Below are 18,156 nucleotides of genomic sequence, written 5' to 3' on the forward strand. Positions count from 1 at the left end.
AGCTGGAGCGTCCAGAGAAAACCCACACAGACATGGGGAGAATGTGCAAACTCTACACAGACAGTAGCCCAAGGGTGCAATCGAACCCAGATCCCTGGCGCTATGAGACCATGTTTTATGATTCCCAGACAATCTCTAATGGAACAAAGGCCAATTCTCCTGCTCATGTCCTGATCTAATTTTGGCAAAAGAAAACGAGTGAATTTGTCATTGATGTAGTTTGTTTGCTAAATTCCTCCTAATAATTTTAAATGGTAGATTTTCTGGCAAGAAAAACCTGAAAGTTGTACAGCACCTCAGACTATCCAAAACAGCTTTAGTATTATATCTAAAATGCCATAATTGATCTGGCAAAAGCAGCAACTTTAAATTCTAGCTACTGTTATATCCTCCAGTTTACCAGCAAATCAGTAATCTTCACAGATGTGCTACATGGATGAGTCACCCTGGACTCTCTCCTTACTCATCGAATTTTCCATTGTTCTCTTTATCACCTTATCCAAACTCACTATTAGCACCTCCTTAGGTACAATCTTATACTATCGAAATCAGCCACTGTTAATTACTGTTGACACAACAGTCTGGAAGTCAGAAAGATTTCAAAACTGTTTGCCTTTGCAGAACATTAATTATACGTGCATCTTGGGCAAAACTACTAAATTTGCTCAACATATGACCAGTTAGCATTCTGGGCAATCTTCAAGAAAACAGCATGGACATTCGAGACTACATTTCCTTCCTGACTGGTGTCAATGGTGACCTGCATTTGGGTGGCAGGAAGCTAAACAAAAGAGCTTGGCCATCTTTAGTTTCGAGATACCCCAGAGTAAATTGGTTTTGCAGGCCCAAGCACTGCCCAAGTTTCAAACTGAAGGAAGCAGATCAATCACCCAGCCCCACAAGTATGTGGCCTTATTGAGTGATCTGTAATGTGGATTTGTTTGTCTGGACCTTAACCTTGCCTCCAAGTCCTGGAAGTCTTGATAGTCCAGGCAAATTTCCATAATCTGTTTCACTAGCCTCATGCAAAGTTAAAGGCTGCTCCCTCTCCTGACTGTGCGGAGCAATGCAATAGAAGGATTTTAAGTGGTTGTCTTATGGAAGGAACAAATTCAGCCTGGGTGTCTTCGACGTGTTTCACAGAGGACAGAGGACGTAGAGCAAAGACAGGGTACAGCCTTGGCTTGGCACCCGCACCCACAACTAGTCACTCAAATGTCAGATCTGCCAAGACTTCTGCAGCCACGTCTGCGAGCATCCATTGCAAAGTACAGGGAAAGGTGATCGGGGTAAATGGAATTATGCATAAACAAGCACAGAATAATGGACGGCCAGAGACCAGGAGGGGAGGGCTGAGGAAGATATAGCAATGCATCATTAATTTTGTACAGTTGAAATTTTAGCTTTAGATTTTTTGTTTCACGGTAATAATAGAGATAATAAAGAAAGTCTGTTTGTAACGATGTGTAAACCTCCTACCAATCCCAACATAAAGATAAATGACTAAACTTCAACATGGTCTCTTAGTCCCCATTGGTGGAAATAATGGAAACAATGCTTGTGAAATTCTCAAGCCAAAACATTTTTGGTGCTAACATTAAGCTGAAGATAACTCCTCTTATTCCAAAGTGAATTTGAGGATCATCAGATCAGCCAGGATCACACTCAGTAGTGGAGCAGACTCGGCTGTGAAATGGCAAGCCCCTCATGGTATCATTAACAGTGTAATAAATGCAGATTGCTACTCACAATCGTGACCGTGGCGACTCATGATCATTCATAGTCACATCGCCATCATCATCCTCGAACCGCGACCGTGGGTTGGGTCCTCCACTGCCTCGATTCCTAGATTTGTGACTTCCCTCGCTGTACATCTTACCCCGGAATGGACCGCGTCCTTTCTTTTTCCGAAATGGAAAACCACCCCCAACTCGGTCGTCATGTTCTGGAATAAAACAGGCAAACTTTTAAGTACAAATGCATTACCTGGGAGATACGGTGGTTTTGTCATCAGCACTGCTGCCTCAAAGCGCCAGGGACCTGAGTTCACTTTCACTCTCAAATAACTATGTGAAGTTTGCACATTCACCAAGTGTCTGCATGGGTTTCTTCCGGGTGCTCCGGTTTCCTCCCACAGTCCAAAGATGTGCAGGTTAGGTGGATTGGCCATGTTAAGTTGCCCATGGTCTCCAGAGATGTTTAGGCTGGGTTGGTTAGCCATGAGAAATGCAGAGTTACAGGTGGGTCTGGTAGGATGTTGTTCAGAAGGTTGGTGTGAACTCGATGGGCCTGCATCCACACTGTCGGGATTTTATGAAAAATTATTATTCAAAGGGTGGTCTGGATTGTTTAAGTTTTCTAATTATGTCACTTTAGCAGCAGCTATTCTGTCTCGTGCCCTTAATAGAATTTCTCCAAAAATGCTCAAAAAACCCTCAAACGTAACTTGAACTGACAAAAACAGCTTTCCTGCATGTCCTTAATGGCCTTCAATTCTAAAAATCAAGGAGGACTTAGTTTCTGTGCTCAGAACCACAGAATGGCTATAAAACAGCCACTTGGTCCTTTATTTGTGCTAGGTCTGCAAAACAGCAACTTACCTAAAAGCATTCAATAGCTGATCTGAAGCTGGGCAATACACTAGATTTTACAACTGAAGGCTTCAGAAGAAAATCAGGTAGATTGCTCTGTTAGCAGATTGCCAGAAAATACCTTTTGTTTAGCTATCACAAGAAAGTATGAGGGTGCGTGGCTCAGATCGTCTAAACAATAGATCGGCTTAGTGTTTACCAGCAAAAAATGTTACTCAACACCGGAAGGTTATTACCAAACTAAAATCCAACCAACAGTCAGAAACCCCTCATGACAGGAAGGAGAGGATGCCTAAAATTATGGTGGTAGCATAGAATCAGCAAACGCAATTATATTAGTTTATGTAGCAATAGGTCAACTATATAATCAGAAGTAGTACATACAATAACGCAGAACTTTCATTCATCACCAGAAAGGAAGAGAGATGTGTGCAGTCAGCTTTGTGATCCCATTGTTGCAGAAATCCCCAGCAGGGGCCAGTATCTCCAAGTAGTTCTAGGGGCATTCCAGCAGTAATTTCAGGTCTGCTTTTAAACTGTGTAAATCCCTATGACAGGGCCAGCAACCAACAATACCTGGTTCTGAAGCAGAAGGCTACAACTCAAGAACAAGTCTGGCATTGGAAAGGATTTGTAAAAGAAAAATGTGGATTTAATACAAATATTATATAAAAGCAACTAATGGGGACCAGTTTGTCACCAAAGTCTTAACGGGGAAAAAGAGGAGAAACATATATAGAGTTCAATATTTTACCTTTTCGGAAATACTAATCAAACACAAACCAATGAAATTATCATCTAATGTCATAAGCCAGTCTATGTGCTTGAACAGTTACAGAGTTGACTGAAGTTAACTTACAACTTTCAAATGATTTGCATTATCTTTCAAAAGCCATGAATATTCAGATTTAAAGTGACCTCCAATTGATTGCCTTCATGTTCACTACTGAATTCATCCTTTTCACATACACACCAGCAAGGTTACCAGTTAGTCTGATGATCTGTACGTCTTGTTATTTTTAGATGGGAATAAGGGTTAGTTGGAGCCCTCTCCTCTCTAAGCCACAAAGTTGGGTTATCAGGACCCACTGCAATCATAACACATGACTTGGGCCATCGTCAGTTTTATTAATTGTGATTGGTGACAAGTTTGGTGTTTCAACGCATCTGACCCGAACTGCCTTACCTGAAGTGCCATTTTTGATTCAAGGATTAAACCAAAGTGACATAAGCTGCCAGTAAAAGATATCACAATACAACAAGAGGAGAAACAGGATGAAATAAACAAGTTTATTTGAAAGCTCTAGCTTTCAGAGCGCCGCTCCTTCTTCAGGTGTTTTTAATGTAGGATTTACATGTGATGTCACACACAAAGGCAGTACCTGCTGCACATGCAGTTTTGAAATGAGGTTTAGTGGTGGGAAGAAGGGGTGCTTCCAAATAAACCTGTTGGACTATAATCTGGTGTTGTGTGATTTTTAACTTTGTACAACGCAGTCTAACACCAAAACAGGATGCTGTCTGTCTTTTCAGTCAATATTTATCCCTCACACTTTAGCTAGTCTTTTAACTTATTGCTGCTTGGTGTATACAAATTAGTTGTTCATTTCATTGCATTGCAATAGTGACTACACTACAAAAACATTTCACTAGCTGAGTGCGCTTTGGTATGAATGGAGGGTATAAAAGGAGTTTAATTCCTAAACCAAAAAAATGGCACATCCAGTAACGCACTAGTACATAAATTTAACACAGCAGACCTGAAGAATCTATCACCAATCACAATTAATAAAACAGTGACAAGGAGTTCAAAGTGTTTGGATAAAAACAGAAGTGGATGATATAGGAAGGCATTGCAGTCTTAACCACACAGAAACAATTTTTCCTGCTTTCATGCTACATGTACTACCCATCTACTTCATGAAGATAACAAAATGGTAAGCCATTCTTATTAGCAACCAATAGACCATGTTGGAAGGATACCTGTGGCCATTAGCTAAGGTTAAAATGTTTGTATCGACTCCTCTGCAGTGCAATAACCAGCCATCATTTCTGATCCAGACTTAGAGAGGGAAGTACAGACAATAGAAAAAAGGGTTGCTAAGTTTAAAGAGCATCACTGCATTGTGACATAGCACTCCCAAAAGAGGTGAAGGCACAAAGCTGAAGCAAACAAAATTATGGAGTCTCATGACAGTGACCAGATGTTTCGACATTAGAATTTGCTCAATTATATCTTACATCCAGGTATTTTGAAGAGTTAGCAACATTTCATTTCTTAAAACTGTAAGCAGCCTCACAAAACAAGCTGAATTAGTTTGAAAAGAAAAGGGAAGTTTGTTAGTTTCGCAAATGATGTAATTTGAATTCAAAATCTGAAATGAAAATCTAATAGGAGCCATGCAGCCTTTAATACATATCTGATTCAATGATATTCTTTGGGAAACAAATCTGTCACGCTGATCCAGCCTGACCACGTGATTCCAGACCCACAGCAATTACTTAACTGCTCTCTGAAATCTCTGGCAAGCCACTCAGTTGTAACTGCTACAAAGTCTAAAGAAAATAAATTAAATCAGACAGACAGACCACAAGACCTCGACATAGGCACCATCAACCCAGCAGATGGTGGCAACTTAATGGCATACATTTGGGAAGAGAATTGTCTGGGAATCCTCAACATTTGAGAACCAAGTCTCACTGCATCAGGTCAAGCATGACCATGGAAATCCATCCCGTTGGCGGAGGAATCAGCACCCCCCCCCCCCCCGCCCCGGAAGAAGCACTAAGAGTGGCAAAGATACAGGATATACTCGAGACTAAATCCTGACCTCACAATGAGAATAGCTTCCACTATGCTCTGTGGCACTATCACTATGCTAAATGAGACAGGCTAATAGATTTAACAAATCATGGTCCACAATGCCTCATGGATACCTAGCCACAACTTGTAACTTTATGGCCAGTCGGGCATTCTCTCATTCTATTGCATCAAGATGGGAAATCAACTTTGGTTCAATGAAGCATGCAGGAGGGCAGGCAAAGAGCAGAACCAGCATATCTAAAAGTGCAGCATCAATCTGACGAAGAAACAACATAATGTATTTTCATGACAGAAAGTGAAAGCAGCATGCAATTGACAGCACTTCTACAACTAACAGATCAAATTTAAGCTCTGCAGTCCTGCCACATCCGAATCATGGATGATGCTTGATAATTAAACAAGTAATAGGAGACAGAGGCCCCACAAATATCTCAATCCCGAGCAATGGGGAAACCACACTTCAGTATAAAAGACAAGGTTGGAACATTTGCGACTGAAGTGGCAAATGAAAGATTCGTGTCAACTTCCACCTGAAGCCCCTAGTATCACGGATTCGGGTCTTCAACCAATTCAATTCAGGCCATGTGATATCAAGAAATCGCTCAAAGCATTTGATACTGCAATGGCTGTGGACCCTGAGAAGATACAGCAATAGAACTAAAGACTTGCGCTCAACAAACAGCTGCACCCCAACCCAGCCATTTCAGTCCAGTGGCATTTACCTAATAAGGGGGAAAATTGCCCATGTATATTAGATTACTAGATTACTTAGTGTGGAAACAGGCCCTTCGGCCCAACAAGTCCACACCGACCCACCGAAGCGCACCCACCCAGACCCATTCCCCTACATTTACCCCTGCATCTAACACTACGGACAATTTAGCATGGCTAATTCACCTGACCTGCACATTTTTGGACTGTGGGAGGAAACCGGAGCACCCGGAGGAAACCCACGCAGACATGGGGAGAATGTCTGTCTGGAGTTTGCACAGTCGCCTGAGGCAGGAATTGAACCCAGGTCTCTGGTGCTGTGAGGCAGCAGTGCTAACCACTGTGACATTGTACACAATAAGCAGGGCAATTTCAACTGGCCAATTACCAGACTCTCAATCATCTAGGTGAGGGAAGGGTTCATCAACAGTGCTATCAAGCAGCAACTTGCGAAAGAAAACCTTGCTCAATGATGCTTAGCCTGGGTCCTTCAGGTTCACTTAATTCCTGACTTCTATACTTTAAGACTGCATATGGCATAAAGGAATTCCAGCAAAGCTAGCATCAATGCAAATCAAGGGGAAAGCTCCTTGTTGGTTAGAATCATATCTGGCATAATAGAAGATAGTTATAGTTGTTGGAGTTCAATCATCTCAGCTGCTAGATTTCTCTGCACGAGTTCCTCAGGTTAACTGCTCAGCCCTACCACCTTTAGTTTTTTAATAAATGACTATACTATAACGTCAGACGTGGGTACGTTTGTTGATGTTTATCCAATGTTCAATTCAATGCACCATTCACAATACATAAAACCCAGACAATATCCAGTATTGCACAAGTGGCAAGTAACATTTATGAGATACAAGTGCAAGGCAATGATCACCTCCAACAAGAAAAAAATCTATTAACCACTCCTTGATATTCAAATACAATAGGATCACTGAATCACCCTCACTGTCAACATTCTAAAGGATGACATCGACCAGACTTGAACTGGTTCACACATGCATACTGTGGCTGCAAAAGCATGATTCACCTGTATCCCCATAGCCTATCCACTGTCTACAAGACACAGGAGTGTGATGGAATTCTCCCCCACTTGCCTGGAGGGGTGCAGCTCCAACAACACTCAAAAAGCTTGACACAATCCAGGATAGAGCAGCCCACTTCACTTGCATCTCATTCGCCACCACCAGCACTCACGGTGGATCATTTACAAGATGCACTGCAGTAGGCAATGCTCCTCTGGCAGCACCTTCCAAACCTGTGAACACTGCCATCTAGAAGGACAAAGGCAGCAGACGCATGGGAATACCACCACTGCAAGTTCCCCTCCAAACCATACAATGACATGACCGTTTCTTCGCAGTCACTGGAACAAAATCCTGGAAATCCCTTCCTAACACCACAGTGGGTCTCTCCAACACAGGAACAGCAGTTCAGGATGACAGTTTAGCACCACTTTCTCCAGGGCAAATAGAGATATGCAATAAACGCTGACCTAGATAATGAAGCTCCCAAAAACATTGTTTTTTTTTCCTGAGATCTAACTACTCGCAGAGGTTTCATTGTTACCTTGGCTCAGTTACAAGCCTACGAATTAGAGCCTCAGATCTGCTCCTCTATTTGATAAGATCATCGATGGTCAGATCGTAGTCTCAACGCGACCTTTCTGTCAACCCCATAGTCTTACTCCCCATCAGAAGCAAAAATCTAGCTAACCTAGCATTATTCAACGACCCTGCCTCCATTCTTGTCTGGGTAAAAGAGTTCAACAGATCAACAAACCTGAGATAAAAAAAATTTGCCTCGCCATCTGAAAAAAAAACCCTTATTTTTGAAAGTGGGTCCCTAACCCACATTTATGATCATCCAGGATCTTATATGTTGAAGAAAGATCATCTCTCATTCTTCTAAACACCAATGGATACTGGCAATGCCTTTCCAACCTCTAAGGGGATTAAATGTGAAACGGATGTGTTCGCCATGCTGGGAAGTTGATTTGCAGAAATTTTGTCCCTAGTCTAGGTGACATCTTTAGAGCTTTGGAGCCTCCTGTGAAGCACTGCTGTACAGTCTCTTCCGAAATTTATTTGGTTCCATTTCTGCTGCTTCCAGTTGCTTGTTGTAGTGGCCGGTATATTGGCTGGTCTACATCAATGTGCTTTTTGATGGAGTCCGTGGATGAGTGCTATGTTTCTAGAAATTATCTGGCTGTCCTAAGCTTAGCTTGTCCTATGATCATTAAGTTATCCCACTCAAATTTGTGGTCCTTGTCATCAGTATGTATGGCTACTAGGTACAGCTGGTCATGGCATTTCGTGGCTAGTTGGTGTTTGTGGATGCAGATTGCTAGTTACCTGTTTGTCCTTTATAGTGTTTCGTACAGTGTTTGCTTGGAATCCTGTAAAATGCGTTAGTCCTGCACATGATGGGTATAGGGTCTTTTGACTTGGTGAGCACTGAAGACATCACCTAGATAAAGGGATAAAACGCCTGCAAAACAACTCCCCAGCTTGGCAAATATACCCAAAACCATGACAATTGGCACCTGAGGTACAAACCTAAAGTAAACATGAAAATTCAACCAGGAAACTTCTGTCACGCATGTCCTGGGTACACACTGCCTGCATCAACTGAGCTGGTGGATGCCAGAATGTTGCTTACCATAACAAGATCAGTTTAATACTTCACTCTCCACGAGCTCTCAGACTTTGCATCATTGCGATTAAGCATTTATGTTTACAGCAGAGAAACAGCTCATTGCTGCAGCAAGCAGGCTGCACCTTTCACACTTTCAAATGCCAGTGTCAGAATTTTTAAAATACATCATTAAGGCTTTTATAAACAATATGCAGCAACAAGACAGATCGTGGGTTTCGAAATCTAGCAAAACTTTAAATTTATTCAGTCATCCTCAGTTGCCTTTTTTCCACCACTCTCCACAACAGCATGTTTACCCTTTCCTGATAATTATATCTGAAACAAACATGTTAGCCAGTGGTGAAGTGAAATTAAGTTTGGGTGTCCAACATCATTGATGACAGGAAAGACTGGAAGATCAAGACCTAAAATGTTGGTCCAGTCAGCAAGATCCACATCCCATGAGTGAATAAAATAAAGGATTGCAAAAGGATGCAGTGCCCTTGTAATTTGAGTGACAAAAGATGTGTTTCAGAGGTAGGCAGAGTTAAAAGAGACATAAAAAGAAATAAACCAAAAGGAAAATAGAGACTAGGAACAGAAGTTAGTGCCTGTAAAAGTTATATTTAGAAAGTGGCAGACCAAATAAAAAAGATTTTGACCAGCTTTACGCCAGTGACAAACTACCAAAACCCCAGAGGTGCACAATAGCAGACAACCCATCTGCTAATGAAATGGTGGTACCATCAAACATACATCAAGCTACAACTTTCAAGGTGATAGATAAGTGATAATCTATAACTTTAAAAAAAACCATCTAAGGATAACATAACAAAGGCTGAAAAGGCAAGAGGGATAGATGAATGTGACTAATATCCAAGGAAGGAGTGTGGACTGCCTGCAAGGACTACAGGGAAAGTCCTGAAGAATGTACTACAAGTATCACAAGGAATATCTACAAGACATGAAATTTTATTATAGCTGAGGATCCAACAAATGTGTCAGGAATAAGAAAGTGGCCCTGGTCGTAATAGCAGAATAGACCTGAGCAACCGATGAAAGCTCTTTATCAAAGTTAGGTTTGGAGGAAGACTTTTCTGGCTATTTAATTTCACCACTTCACATCAAGATTAAAATTGAAGAGAACTGGAACAGTACTTTTCTCAGCCATGAGCGAGCAAATATACCACTGCGTTGAAGGCAGCTAGAAAGGAAAAGAAAAACGCTAAACATTGAGACAGACACAGTTTTGGCAAGATGCCAGGAGTGATTGTAGGAGAGTTTGGAAGGGAGCCAATGACAACATTCATCTACAGATGTCAGCTGTAAAGACAGAGGCCGAATGAGCTTGAAAATGCTGTAGAGTGAATTTGTGGAAACCGATGGCATACCAAATCTTGTCACTACCATTGCAACTGTTATATGGCCTTCGCCAAAAACAACTCAATGGGGAAAACAAGTCAACATTTCTTCATCGAAAACAGCAAGGAATCCAAAACTAACAAAATGAAGTACATTACAAGTGCAGACAAGAGGAGAGCCAGTTTGGGGCACAGACAGGCTTTAAAGTAAAAGGTGTAATAACAGAGCAGAGTTAAGATACAGAAAAAGATTGCAGCAGTTGAGAAAAGAAATGCAAGTTCAACTTTGTTGCCCAGCTCTCCCCAAGTGGCTACTGCATTCTTTCCTAATAGACCATGGCATTCTGCAGTCCCAAAGTTCAACCTTCAAGTTGGAAAAGCTCATTCAGTTGACTGGGGGTTGGAGGTGGCAAGCTGTGTACATTACACCCCTTCCTAATCTGTTCAGATGTGGTTTTCTGCCTTTCTCTCCCTCTTACCTCTATATGTGCCTCTTTTTCTCAGTCTCCATTTCCGTCTTCCTGGCTTTCTTCCATCCCCCCGGAATCCATTATGCTCGATTCCTGATTGCTGGGGGGCTGAACAGAGTCAGGGAAGCAATTTAGTGTCAAATAATTCATGTTTAGTTCCAGGCTTGAACAGGGCCTAACTATTTGGGAGAACGGCTTTATTGCAATCCCAGAGTACTTTAAATCATACAATCTGGTCACAGTAAAGAAATATCCACCTCTGACTTTGCTGAGCCATGTTGAGACACCATGAGCAAGACTTTGGCAACTGCTACTCTGCTCCTTAGTGGTGTCACTGCTATGGATACCTATCACAACAAAACTCATTTAAGATCAGCTCTGACAAGATAGACTGCAGTATAAGATACGACAGTCACTGTGTGCAGAAATAGAAGTAACTTTAATATCAAGGCAATGTGAAAGTGTTTGACTTGGAAAGGATAGAGATGCTAATAAGAATTATGCTAGATGGCAACCAATACTGGATCACAACTTAAACCTCTCGCATTTACTAAGAAGCCATATTGGAAGTCAATTTCAATTTGTCACTCACAAATCAGTTCTCATTTAGTAAACCTAAGCAAGTTCAAAACTCCTTCTGCTCGAGGTGTGTGTGGGGCAACTGAATACCTCTCCATAATCTGATCACTGTGGATCAGTACCAAGCTGCAGGAGATACATCGATAATATATTGCATAAAAATCTCCATAGTGACAAAAAAAAGTGTTATGTTTCTCTATTCAATTTATGGTTAGAAAACCCTTAGAACAATCATGAAAGCAGTCAAGTTGAGAAAATAAACATAATGGAGAAAGTGAGGATGGCAGATGCTGGAGATCAGAGCTAAAAAAATGTGTTGCTGGAAAAGCGCAGCAGGTCAGGCAGCATCCAAAGAGCGGAGCAGCATTCCTGAAGAAGGGCTTATGCCCGAAATGTTTATTCTCCTGCTCCTTGGATGCTGCCTGACCTGCTGCGCTTTTCCAGCAACACATTTTTCAACCTAAACATAACTATCAAAGCAGCATCTTCAGGAGGGGAGCACCTAACTGCCCAACCATGTTTTCATCATCACACTGCAACACTTAATCTCAATTTCTTGTAGTTAATGGAAGCTAAGACTTTCACACAAAATACCAAAGAAGTCACACTGACCAGCGCATTCCTGTTTTTGTTCACCTGACCTTGAACAAGCAAGCTGCTCTGCAGGACAGCAGCAAGCAGCTGTTGCTTTATAGAAATTTTCACAGCCATTAATCCTATGTAAGCACTTGATCAGGAGCCTTAAAAAGGCTGGACAAAGCCTCAAACAATAGCCTCAGTCGCCCAATACCGCATGGAAAGCCGGTGAACAGATATAGTTAAACCTCAAAAGAAAATACGTGATCACACAAACTCTAACTGACAAGCTGATGCAATGTGATGATTCCCAAACACATGGACTTGCTATGATGGTGAATTACAAGAATTGTTCATCCTCTCCATATTTCTAAAGCTCTACAACACTCAGCTGCCAGTCTCTAGTTTATGGGGCTGAACTCCATTGGTACCCAAACATTTGCTTAAAAGACCCTGCTTCCACTTCAATTCAAACAAGCTTAGGTACACTGAAGATGTGCACATCAGACAAACAGGTCCTGGCAATTATGATGAAGGAGTCAGAGTCAGCGTTAGCGTCATAGACATAGAGGTCAACAGCACGAGAAAAAGGCACCTTGGCCCACTGAGTTTGTACCGGTCAAAACCAAGCATCCCATTTTCCATTAGATGGTTAGATTAAATTAATTCCCTACAGTATGGAAACAGGCCTTTTGCCCAACAAGTCCACACTGACCCTCTGAAGAGTAGCCCACCCAGATCCATTCCTCTATGTTTACCCCTGACTAATGTACCTAACTCTATGGGCAACTTAGCACGGCCAATTCACCTAACCTGAACATCTTTAGATTGTGGGAGGAAACCCACACAGGGAGAATGGGCAAACTCCACGCAGACAGTCGCCCAAGGTGGGAATCAAACCCAGGTCCCTGGCACTGTGAGGCAGCAGTGCTAACCATAGAGCCACCATGCTGCCCATTATTTGGCCAAGAGGCTTGAATGCCTTGGCATCACAAAAGTACACCGAAATACTTTTTGCATTGCAATATGAGTTCAACCTGCCTTTTCCAAAAAACAGAAGCAAACAGGTTTGTTGCATGGTACACTTCTCACGCTTTCTGAAATCTGCAGGGCTCAGGCTAGTGCTTATGTAGAAGTCTGAAAAATGTAAATAATATAATCACGCATAAAACAAGACTTGGGAAGAATTCAACCATCCTCAAGTCACCAGATTCTGTCAGCAACCTCTTGTCTAACATTTCCAGTTATTCTCTTCAATATTTCGCTTGGCTCCAGAAAACAAATTTTGATTCACTTTTGCCCATTCTGACATTTTTAATTCATAAACAAGTGTCGGAAAATAAAGCACCTAATGTAAAATTGAAGAATATCAACAGGGAAACTGACAGAGGAAGGAGACTCCACAAATATTCTCATCTCCAATAACTGGGGGCAGGCCAATCCATCAGTGCAAAAGAAGAGGCTGGAGAAAGTGTATCCATCTTCAGCTAGAAATGCTTACCAGACGATCCATCTCAGCTTACTCCAGAGATCCCCAAAATCACAAAAAGATTGAATACAGACATCTAAGGCTACTAGTTTGGTGCGTAGGGGAGATTAATGACTGAAAATGTCTATAAAACAGCAGCTGCATTAACTTGTCTGACCTCGAGTGATATCAAGATACCAAGAAACAGTTGAAGACACTGGCCACTGCAAATGCTATGGATCTGACCTCATAATGGCCTTGGTCAAAAGATAGACAAAAGAGCTTTGATTCCAGCAATAAAAGCAGAGTGACTGCCCTTTATCAATTCAGCATGAGCTTCAGTAAGGTTTTGACAAGGCTCTGCATGGTAGACTGGTTCGCAAGGTTAGAACATATGGAATACAGGGAGAACTAGCCATTTGGATACTTACAAAAAGCAAGTAAGTGATGGTGGAGGGCTGCTTTTCAGACTGGAGGCCTGCGACCAGCGGTGTGCCACAAGGATCAGTGCTGGGTCCACCGCTTTTTGTCATTTATGTAAATGGTTTGGATGTGAATACAAAGGAATGGTTAGTAAGTTTGTAGATGACAAAAAAATTGGTAGTGTAGTGGACAGCCAAGAAGGTTACCTCAGAGTACAACAGAATCTTGATCAGATGGAGTTTAATTTAGATAAATGTGAGGTGCTACACTTTAGAAAGGCAAATCAAGGCAGGACTTATACACTAATGGTAAGATCCTGTGAAGTGTTGCTTAACAAAGAGACCTTGGAGTGCAGGTTCATAGTTCCTTGAAAGTAGAGTCACAGGTAGATAGGATAGTGAGGAAGGCATTTGGTATGTTTACCTTCATTGGTCAGTGCATTAAGTACAGGAGCTGGGAGGTCATGTTGTGGCTGTGCAGGACATTGGCTGGGCCACTGTTGGAGTATTGAGTTCCATTCTGGTCTCCCTGCTATAGGAAGAATGTTGGGAAACTTGAAAGGGCTCAGAAAAGATTTACAAGGATGTTGTTAGAATTGGAGGGTTCGAGCTAAAGGAAGAGGCTGAATAAGCTGGGACTGTTTTCCGTGGCACGTCAGAGACTGAGGGTTGACCTTTCAGATGTTTATGAAACCATGAGAGGCATGGAAAGGGCGATTAGCCAACATCTTTTTCCTAGGGTAGCATAGTCCAAAACTAGAGGGCATAGGTTTAAGGTGAGAGAGGAAAGACTTAAAGGGGACCCAAGGGGCAACGTTTTCACACACAGGGTGGTGAGTATATAGAATGAGCACAAGTGGAGGAGGTTGGTACAATTACAACATTTAAAAGGCATCTGGATGGGTACATGGACAGGAAGGGTTTACAGAGATAAAGGCCAAATTCTGGCAATTAATTTAGGATATCTGGTCAGCACAGACAAGTTGGACCAAAGGGTCTGTTTCCGTGCTGTACAGCTCTATGACTTTAAGTGTAGTATCAACAACTTTTAGCAAAAGTGAAGTCAATGGGAATCAGGGGAAACTTGTGGGTTAGAGTCAGAGCTAACAAAGGAAGATGGTTGTGGTTGAGAACGGTCAATCATCTCAGGCCCAGGCCACCTCTTCAGGAGTTCGTCAGGGTAGCATCCTAGGCTTAACCACTTTCATCTACTGCAGTGACCTTCGTTCCATCATTGTGTCAGAAGTGGAGATGTCTGCTGGTGATTCTAAAATCTTCAGCACCATCTGAAGCAACCTTTGTCGATTTGAAGTAACATCAGAATAATATTCAGGCTTGTGTTGCTAAGTGACAGGCAACATTTGTGACAAATGCCAGGAAATGACGACCTCCATTCGGAGAGAATCTAATCATCGCCCCGTGACATTCAATGGCATTACCTCAATGAATATTCTACTAACTATATCTGAGGAGTTACCACTAATCAGAATTCAGACTGGAACAGTGATAAAAATATTGCAGCTTTGTTTTGCTGTAAACCTAAAAGTGCTTAGATGCAGAGTATATCAGTATCTGGTCTTCAGTTGGGGCTCAAGAAACCTGCAAAGAAGGACTGTGCACTCATCTCTCCTACTTTTGAAAAGAAACCCTTATTGTTGAGTTTGGACGAAACCTATTGGCTCTTCAGAAAAAGCGGATGGAGGAATTTCTCAATATTGTAGCCCCTGAATAAGTTGTATCTAAAAGACTCCAGAGACAATTGAGAGAGATTAATATCGCAACCACACATGCCAAATATCAAACTAACAGATTTCAGAACATTCCACACTTCACGCTTTGCTTTTCACTGTGTCAGACTTCACATGAGGGACACAAATAGCATAGGTGAAAGTGAGGACTGCAGATATTGGAGATTAGAGTCAAGAATGTGATGCTGGAAAAGCAGGTGTAGGTCAGGCAGCATCCGAGAAGCAGGAAAATCGATGTTTCGGCCAAAAGCCCTTCACCAGGAATCATGATGAAAGGCTTTTTCCTCCCCGGATGCTGCCTGACCTGCTGTGCTTTTCCAGCACTATACTCTCGACACAAATAACATGCCAGTAATTGACAGAGACAAAGGTAGGTGAGGACCTGGAAACAATCATCATCACGGAAGAGGCAGTGTTGGGCAAGAAAATGGAGCTAAGGATATACAAGTCTCCTGGCCCCAAAAGAATGCATCCCAAGGTACTAAAAGAGATGGCGGGAGAAATAGCAAGTGCACTTCTGGTAATTTTTTGCTAACTTCGCAGGACTGAGCCAATTCCAGCTACTTGGAAAACAGCAAATGCGCGCCACTCTTTAAAAGTGTCACAGACAAAAGATGGGAATCAAAGTTTGTGAGAAGATTTGTAGCTCAGGTGCTCGTTGTTGTGGTTCTGTTCGCCGAGCTGGGAATTTGTGTTGCAGACGTTTCGTCCCCTGTCTAGGTGACATCCTCCGTGCTTGGGAGCCTCCTGTGAAGTGCTTCTGTGTTGTTTCCTCCGGCATTTATAGTGGTTTGTCTCTGCCGCTTCTGGCTGTCAGTTCCAGCTGTCCGCTGCAGTGGCCGGTATATTGGGTCCAGGTCGATGCGTTTGTTGACAGGATCTGTGGATGAGTGCCATGCCTCTAGGAATTCCCTGGCTGTTCTCTGTTTGGCTTGTCCTATAATAGTAGTGTTGTCCCAGTCAAACTCATGTTGCTTGTCATCTGCGTGTGTGGCTACTAAGGATAGCTGGTCGTGTCGTTTTGTGGCTAGTTGGTGTTCATGGATACGGAAGATGGGAATTATAGACCAATAAGCTTAACATCTGTAGTGGGGAAGATGTTTGAGTCTATTATCAAAGAAATAGCAGAGCATCTAGATCAAAATTGTTCTGTTGGGCAGGTCATGCTTAACTAATCTTTTGGAATTCTATGAAGAAATCACAAAAATGGTGGACAGCAGGGACCCAGTAGATGTGGTCTACCTAGATTTCCAAAAGGCCTTTGACAAGGTGCTGCACAAGAGACTGCTGTGTTAGATAAAGAAGCATTCCTCCCACAATCGAAAGTTGTGCAGGTCAAGTGAATTGGCCATGCTAAATTGCCCATAGCGTTAGATGCATTAGTCAGGGTAGCTGACTGGGTCTGGTTGGGTTACTCTTCGGAGGGTCAGTGTGGACTTGTTGGGCGCAAGGGCTTGTTTCCATACTGTATGGAATCAAATCTAATCTAACCTAAGGGATATGATTAAATTATTTGCAGATGATACAAAAAAGGAACCATCATTGATGGGAAGAAAATTACACAGAAAGACTTGCAGACTGGCCAGGTGGGTAGAGTGTCAAACAGAATTCAAGTGCAGAAGTGTGAATGATGCACTTGGGGAGAGTAACAAGACAATTCAGTACACAATAAATGAAATTGTAGAGGATCAGAGAGAACTCTGAAGTTAACATGACAGATAACAGGGTGGTTAAACAGACATATTAGACATGATCCGAGGGAGAGAAAACAACAGCATGGAAATTATGTCAAAAATGTATAACACTTGTTAGATGTCAGCTAGATTACTGTGCACAATACTCGTCACCACATTCCCAGAAGGGTGCAGAGTGGGAATAGGAAATTTATCAGAATCCTGCCAAGACTGCAACATTTCAGGGAGGATGAGATAGACAGGATTGTGCTCTTGGAACAGAGGACACCGAGGGGAGCTCTAACTGAGTTATTAAAATTGAGGGCCCTTGAGTAGATTGGAAGGAATTATACTCTTAGCAGAGATGTTAATAACAGAGGGTCACAAATTTAACACATTCAATTACCAATATTGACAGATTTATTTGATTAACTGAATTTTAATTCCCTTGGTTCTACTGATTACTCGATCATTAATTCAGTTATTGGATTACTAGACCAGTAACAGTAACATAACCAGCACGCTACTATGCCTCATTATTTCAAAATCTGCCTGCAGTGGTGCAATAGCAGAATGAGCACTCTAAATTCAAATGAAATAAAGACTGAGAAGTGACAAGATGAAATGATTTATGGCAGATGCAACCAATATAAAACGTTAAAGCACTAAAATGAAACTAAATGCCTATGAAAAGCTAGTAAACATGACTGAAGGCTTGGAAAAAACTGCACGGGCTTGCAGAAGACGTTAAGGTTGTCCGGGGATCCATATCAGAATGGGAAATAGGTTGAGATTCTCAATGTCGGGCCTAACTCCAGGCCTTTCCCGCTCTGTCTCTACCTGGGTGTGTGTGGGTGTGTGGAGTGGGTAACAGGTTGAGATTCTCAATGCCAGGCCTAACTCCAGGCCCCTCCCGCTTTGTCTCGGTGCGTGTGGGTGCGTGAGGGGGGGGGGTGCGTGTGGGTTGGTGTGCGTAGCAGGGGTGCGCGTGGGAGGGGTGCGCATGGGAGGGGTGCGAGGGGATGCAGTGGCGGCGCGCACACACCCCACACATACGCCCCCCCCGCACAACCACCTCACCCACACACAC

General features: G+C 42.4%; 1 protein-coding gene and 1 long non-coding RNA gene across 5 annotated transcripts in view; one reads left to right on the forward strand and one right to left on the reverse strand.

The window, feature by feature from the left end:
• nxf1b (nuclear RNA export factor 1b) overlaps nucleotides 1-13,034 on the reverse strand; it is a 57,903-nt gene extending 44,869 nt beyond the window's left edge. Inside the window, exons 1-2 of one of the 4 annotated variants that reach the window (XR_006310169.1) lie at nucleotides 12,797-13,034; nucleotides 1,750-1,945 (exon numbers count right to left, since the gene is read on the reverse strand). Coding sequence is in view for 3 of the 4 variants with exons in the window: in XM_043682731.1 (XP_043538666.1) it covers nucleotides 1,750-1,945; nucleotides 12,797-12,833 (233 nt within the window). In the remaining variant the exon portion in view is untranslated. Of the gene's footprint in view, nucleotides 1-1,749; nucleotides 1,946-2,600; nucleotides 2,626-10,609; nucleotides 10,801-12,796 lie in introns of those variants that run through there. The other 3 variants (XM_043682731.1, XM_043682733.1, XM_043682732.1) reach the window with 3 other exon arrangements.
• The window catches only part of LOC122543875, a 31,028-nt gene that overhangs the window by 9,430 nt on the left and 3,442 nt on the right, over nucleotides 1-18,156 (forward strand). The window contains exon 2 of the long non-coding RNA XR_006310170.1: nucleotides 16,913-16,979. This is a non-coding gene — a long non-coding RNA (uncharacterized LOC122543875). The remainder of the gene's footprint in view (nucleotides 1-16,912; nucleotides 16,980-18,156) is intronic.

The sequence above is a fragment of the Chiloscyllium plagiosum genome, chromosome 45 (genome assembly GCF_004010195.1).
Source record: "Chiloscyllium plagiosum isolate BGI_BamShark_2017 chromosome 45, ASM401019v2, whole genome shotgun sequence".
Lineage (NCBI taxonomy): Eukaryota > Metazoa > Chordata > Chondrichthyes > Orectolobiformes > Hemiscylliidae > Chiloscyllium > Chiloscyllium plagiosum.